At 41.2% G+C, this 6,307-nt stretch overlaps 1 protein-coding gene across 1 annotated transcript in view; it reads left to right on the forward strand.

Annotated features, from left to right (window-relative positions):
* Positions 1-5,997, forward strand: part of nav1b (neuron navigator 1b) — a 45,953-nt gene extending 39,956 nt beyond the window's left edge. The window contains exons 25-29 of the mRNA XM_086117773.1: positions 330-401; positions 533-729; positions 806-924; positions 1,455-1,652; positions 1,736-5,997. Coding sequence (XP_085973899.1) covers positions 330-401; positions 533-729; positions 806-924; positions 1,455-1,652; positions 1,736-1,819 — 670 coding nt within the window. The 3' untranslated portion in view covers positions 1,820-5,997. The remainder of the gene's footprint in view (positions 1-329; positions 402-532; positions 730-805; positions 925-1,454; positions 1,653-1,735) is intronic.
* The last annotated feature ends 310 nt before the right edge of the window (positions 5,998-6,307 follow it).

Below are 6,307 nucleotides of genomic sequence, written 5' to 3' on the forward strand. Positions count from 1 at the left end.
TGACATTTAAAAAAAAATACCGTAACACCAGGCCTATTGGTGATTTGCTAATGCCAAAGTTTTGGGGTAACTTGTGCTACTGTGATCTTACTGTGATCCCAAGTTTGTGCCAAAGCAAAAATCCTAAATAGGAATCGGTCTTGACTATTAAGGAAATATGTTGAAGTCAAACACCTCGACTTAGCAATAAGCTTTGTATGTCAGGGATAGGTATAGGTAATTGACATTATATTATCTTAATTTTTTTGGGGGGGGGGCGCCAATAGTATTATTGTGGGAAATGAAATTAAAACACCTTTTGACTTGTGTGACTATGTTTCCGTCTTTAGTCCGTACATCATCGGAACAAGCAATCAGCCAGTGAAGATGACTGCAAACCACAGCCTCCACCTCAGCTTCAGGTCAGTGATGTCATTCTAACATCCGTAAAAAAATAAAAAATAAAAATAAACAAGTGTGACATATTGTAGTGGCAGGCCGTGGCTTTCAGACATCGGTCTTCACGAAAACATCTGACCCCCCTTTGTCTCAGGATGGTGACCTTCTCCAACAACGTGGAGCCCGCCAATGGCTTCCTGGTTCGCTACTTGCACAGAAAGCTGATGGAGTCTGAGGACGAGCGGAACCTGACCAACGAGGATCTGGTCCGTGTGCTGGACTGGGTTCCCAAATTGTGGTATCACTTGCACACCTTCCTGGAGAAGCACAGCACGTCCGACTTTCTCATTGGTAGGAAATCCTGATCAAAAATTTGAAGGATATCTTGGCATCCATGCATGAATGTGTTCTGCCGTCCTCTCCTTAGGCCCGTGCTTTTTCCTGTCCTGTCCAGTCACGGTGGAGGAGTTCCGGTCATGGTTCATTGACCTTTGGAACCATTCTATTATTCCTTACTTGCAAGAGGGAGCCAAGGACGGCATCAAGGTGAGAGTCCATAATCACACACACAGTTACTTACATTGCTGAAGTACTGAGTGGGAATTGGGGACTAGTGGTTCGCACGTCTGCCTTACAGTTCTGAGGTTCTGGGTTTGACTCCCAGCTCCACCATTCCTGTATTGAATTTGTGTGTGGGGGTTTTTTTCTGTGTATTTTGTTTATTCCACATTCCAAAGACTTGCATGCCATGCTCATTGAAGACTAAATAGTCCACAGTGGTTAATATGTGTGTGAATGGTTGTTTGATGCGGTGCATTTGTGAACGTGTACATAAATGATTGTTTGTTTCTGTATGCCCTGCGAATGACTGGTAACAAGTCCCGGCTGGAGCCCACCCTTTGCTCAAAGTCAGCTGGGATAGGCTCCATTTAGGTCTGATAAATGAACCCAAGCCTTCTTTCGGAGAGCAGTTCCTGTGTTCCAAACACACTGACCTCTTCAAAAGTTGAACCACGCTATCAGCTGGCGGCTTCCTTTTCAAGGTTCTCTAATTTTACCCTCCTGTTATGCTGCAGTTCCATGGCCAGAAAGCGGTCTGGGAGGACCCTGTGGAGTGGGTGAGGGGCACCCTGCCTTGGCCTTCTGCCCAGCAGGACCAGGCCAAGCTCTTCCACCTTCCTCCCCCAAGCATCGGCTCCAGTAGCCCCGGTCAGGCCGGCGAGGAGAAGTCACGCAAGGAGACCACGCCCAGCTCAACCGAATCTGATCCATTGGTAAGCGAGATCACCTCGTGACATGCGGCGAAAATGAGTGCTTTTATTTGAAATGGACGTGAACGTGCCTTCTCTGCTTTTAGATGGCAATGCTTTTGAAGCTTCAAGAGGCTGCCAATTACATCGAATCACCAGACAAAGACGACCCCAGCCTGCCAAGACTGTGAATAAGCTTGCGCGTTGAAAAACACTCATACCGAAAAAAAAGTAGTTGTTACTCATTTGCTGGAATGACAGCCTGCTGTTCATTCGAGAAAAAAAAAAGGTTTTAGGGTGATTTTGAAGCGTCATTCCTACCATGGGAAGTTAAAAGTGAAAATCTTACAGTATTTTTAAGAAAGTACAAATGTATTTCAAAATATATCCATACACTGTACGTACAGGGGGTCCTCATTTTCTGGCAGAGTTCCGACGGTGGCAATGTAACCCAAATTTCTATATAATTCCGAATGCACTGTCATCTACCATGAACCTACACTGACCATAAATTTCCTGGTTCAAATAGGATTTGTCATTAAGACACTGTAAAGCCAATTCTGAGATTTGCTTCAAAATACACGTTTGAAAATAATCGCTGAAATCAAGCAAACCCTTAGAACTATGTACGGTCACAACCAATTTTGGGGATAAAGCTTTAATCTGTTACCAATCCTTTTTCCTGATACTTTTTTTTGGGAGGGCGGGTGCTAGGCTTTTACAGTGTCTTTGTGACACACTTCACTTGTCTCCCACGCTACGAAATAACTTGGGTTGCAATTCTGAGTTCACTAGTTTTTATGATTCGGCTAGCTGGTGCCCCCTTCGGGGCGTGGAAATTCGCAGAACCACGCAGTGGGATATTATTTCAGCCACCAGAGGTTTTAAGCAGATAGATTTTTGTGACTCAAACACGGAGATATGCGTAGGCATAAGAAAGAGGCCCGCAGCGTATATTTTGAAGACTCATTCTATATATTTTTTTGCAATGTTTGTCGTCAATCAAATTTGGCGGGTTCGACAACAACACTCTTCTGTGGTGTGTCAAATTTAAAAGACATTTTTAGAGTTCATCTGTAAAGGCATTTTGGGTTCATCCTGAAATTCCTCCTAAAACCCAAATATTTGTAAATACCGTGCAGCGTATTCTTACGCGGCTCACACTGTCCATAGCCTCAAAATGTTGTCTCGCATGTCGGGCTCATCATAATCCGAGGACCCCCTGCATATATTGACATGATTCACTTCAGGTCCGTTGACCGCCTCTTTGCCCTCAATCATCTTCTTAGATTGGTGCTAATAAACACTTCAGGTGATGTCCAAACCAGCACAGCCTCCGAAGCGCAGCGAGGGGATACTTTGTGCTCGTCCACTGAAGCTGTTCTGAAATGCAATGCAGAAGGGGATAAAATAAATCAATAAAGAGAGTATGACAGCACGATGGAAGTTGCTGAAGTTCATATCTGCCGGATCCGTCTCTTCAAGCCAAATGTTACGCATTATGCAATCCCCTGACTTTCCATCCTGAGCAGGTGAAAAAAAAATATGCCTTAACGAACAAAAAACTTCACTGGTGCTTACGTCAGCTTAGCTCCTCCCATTAGCAAGTTTCAAGAGCTTTTCATTTCCTGTCACGAGTCCTCGGTTTGAACTTGCATATCCATAATCGCAAATTGGAAAATGTTGCTGTCATACTCTTTTTTTTCCCTCTCTCTCTCTCTCTCTCTCTCTCCGCAAGTCTTCGAGCACTTATGTATTTTAGCTGCTTAACCTTAAAACACACACAGCATCACCACTGCTGCCATGTATAGCCTACCAGGTATTTCATCTACAATTGCTCCACCAGCAGGAGGAGAATGATGACACACTTTGATTCCACGATCTTTAAACTCAACGCAAGGGTTACTTAGTGCCACACAGAATGCACTTGCATCTTAATTTATTTCAGTCCAAAAATAAAACGTATTTTTTAAATAGACTCACGACACGCAGTGTGAAATCCATGCATCCATCATCAACACCGCTTACCATGAACAAGGTCGTCGGAGCCTAGCCCAACTGACTTTGGGGGGGAAGCCGGACTACACCCTGAACTGGTCACCAGTCAGTCGCAGGGCCCACATAGAGACAACCTTCACGCCGACATTCACTGAGTGGGAACCGACCCCTCACTGCCGCCATACAAGTCAGGCGAGTGTGCCACTACACCATTAGCGAGTCGCAGTGCTGAAACGTTCATCAAAAACAAGGCAGAGCTCCATTTTATTTTGATAAGTGGCTGCAAAACAATAGAATTCTCTGGATTTCGTTCTTTTTTTTTTAAGATGCATAGTCTATTTAAAAAAAATTGTGAATGTGGGTCCAGATGATTTTATTTCATGCAACCACATGACAAAATAAAGCTGAATCAATTCAATTCACCATTTTTTTTAAGTGTGAAAAAAAAACCTGTTTAAGTTAAACATTAGCACTGCACTTACGTAAATTATCGGAAAGTAAATATGGTTCTAAATAATGATCCACTAAAAAAAGTAAGGCACTTAAACTTGATCAAGACTGTACTTATCTTTGAAATCAAATAGTTGTAGAAGGTTAAAATGCGACTTGATTGTACTGAACAGTTAAATATAATTGAATTGTACTTCAGAAAAGTTCAATCCACTGTAACATGATGAAAAGGGATTCTGTGTGCCACATTATGAGAACCACTGACCGACGTGTATTATTTTTGATGTTTGTGTGTGGCCCTAATACTCCTTCAAAAGTGTTGGAGTTCCTTACAGCTTAATGATCACATGTGAAAACATTGTTCCAAATCACGTATGAGGGTACACATGATTGTTGAAACAACAATCATCAAGGAAACAACAAAAAATATTGAACATGTAGCAAAATTAATGAGTTGATAAGAAGAGAAACAGCCGAGGAGAAAGACTTTAAAGCCACCTAGACTTATTTCATCGTCCTATCACATCATACACTTCATCAGAAGAATTTTTTAAAAAAAGTTGCATTTTATCGACATTTGGGTATGTTTGGTGCTTTTCACGTTGTTCGATGTCGAATATCATGTAACGATTCAGGGTAGGTTGGCCAGATTGTTATCGTTAAATAGATTTTTAGAGTAACTTTTTTAAGAGAAAAGTGGCGTCGCGTAAGACATTGTACCATGCGTAACGACCATGACCTTGTGACAGTATTCGCGGATGGCTCCGGAGTCATGTATTTATTTATTTTTGTGTGCGTGTATGTAAAATATAGATTGTTCCTAAAATAGAAAATGACTGTATTTAAAAAAAAAAAAAAGGGTACACTCATTGCATTTGCTGACTTTGTTCACAGAATGCTCAAATCTGGCCTCAGTGTGTGTGTCCCATCATGTTGAATGAACTTCACGTGTGTAATCATATCAATGAATGTCCAGACATTTTAATGTGAGAACATAAATGATATGTAAAGTTAAAAAAAAAAAAAAGTCGCTTGGTTACGAATTGCCGACTCCGATTGGTCATAGGAGTGAATAGAAAGATGAATTTCACTCACAAGATGGGATTTAAAGACATTTTTTTTTGTAAAGATGTTGGCCTTGTTAACCCCCCCCCCCCTAAAAAAAAACTGGACTGGTTGTTTTGCTTATCTTTGTGCCGTAGCCATGACTGGTTTTGTACTATACAGCAACTTCTGCTTGGGATTTTGCCAATGTCGGACGTTCCAGTTGTTAATTCGGGAGTGAAGGGATAACCCGGTGAGCCTTAAAACGATGGTTTCGTCAGGGGCGTTATGTTGGAAACAGGGTAAATCGACCTCGTTTGAAATAATGGTCAAGATCTCCATTTCAAATTGAAACTTTAATTCCAAAAAGGTGGAAAAAGCACTTTGAATGGGCGTAACCCCAAAAACTAAATGGAGGCCGTTACAGGTTGCTGGATAGTCATATTCTTTTTTAGAAAGTTGTCGTCAACTGAACAGTAAATATCGGAGAGAAAAAAAAATGCTATGGGATTTCTTGAAATGTTCAGGATTTTTCTGTGTTGTAAATGCATGTAAACTCGCTATGTGACCACGAGGAAGATCATTTGTTTTTGTTTTTGTTTTCTTTTTTTACTACTCCGATATTTGATATTTCCTCTTCTTTTCTAAGAATCCTTTATAAAGGTTAAGTTCTCTATTTTGTACGAAACGTCATTGTAAAGATTGTAAATATGGCAGCGTTCTGGATGCACGGCAAAAAAATTGTTCAGAGTTGGGTTCCGATAAAAACATGAATAGGTTTAACGAAAAACGCTGGGCTGGCTCCATTACTGTACATCCACCACCTGTACAACCAACCACTGTTTGTTCAAATCAATAAAGTACATGTTATATTTCATCGCCTGTATCTTGTCACTTCATTGAATCAAAAAAAGAAATCAAAACGTCTGATTTCTTGAGTGCCTTCACGCTCTCTGTGCATTCAAGACAAAAAAAAAAACATCTCCAGTTTTTGTGAAATTGGCTCTAATCATGGCCAATCTTTCTTTTCATGACAGATTTTGAAAAAGACGTCTGGGACTGGGTGACAGGATGTCTTTTCGTTCCACTTGGTGCAACTTCATAATGAATTACCTTTCGTCGAAAGCTGTCATGAGCGTCTTCGCCATGGTACATAGTACATAATAAGTGACATGTGTATACTGAAT

Source organism: Hippocampus guttulatus, chromosome 8, assembly GCF_054856545.1.
Source record: "Hippocampus guttulatus isolate MCC_2025c chromosome 8, RoL_Hgut_1.0, whole genome shotgun sequence".
NCBI lineage: Eukaryota > Metazoa > Chordata > Actinopteri > Syngnathiformes > Syngnathidae > Hippocampus > Hippocampus guttulatus.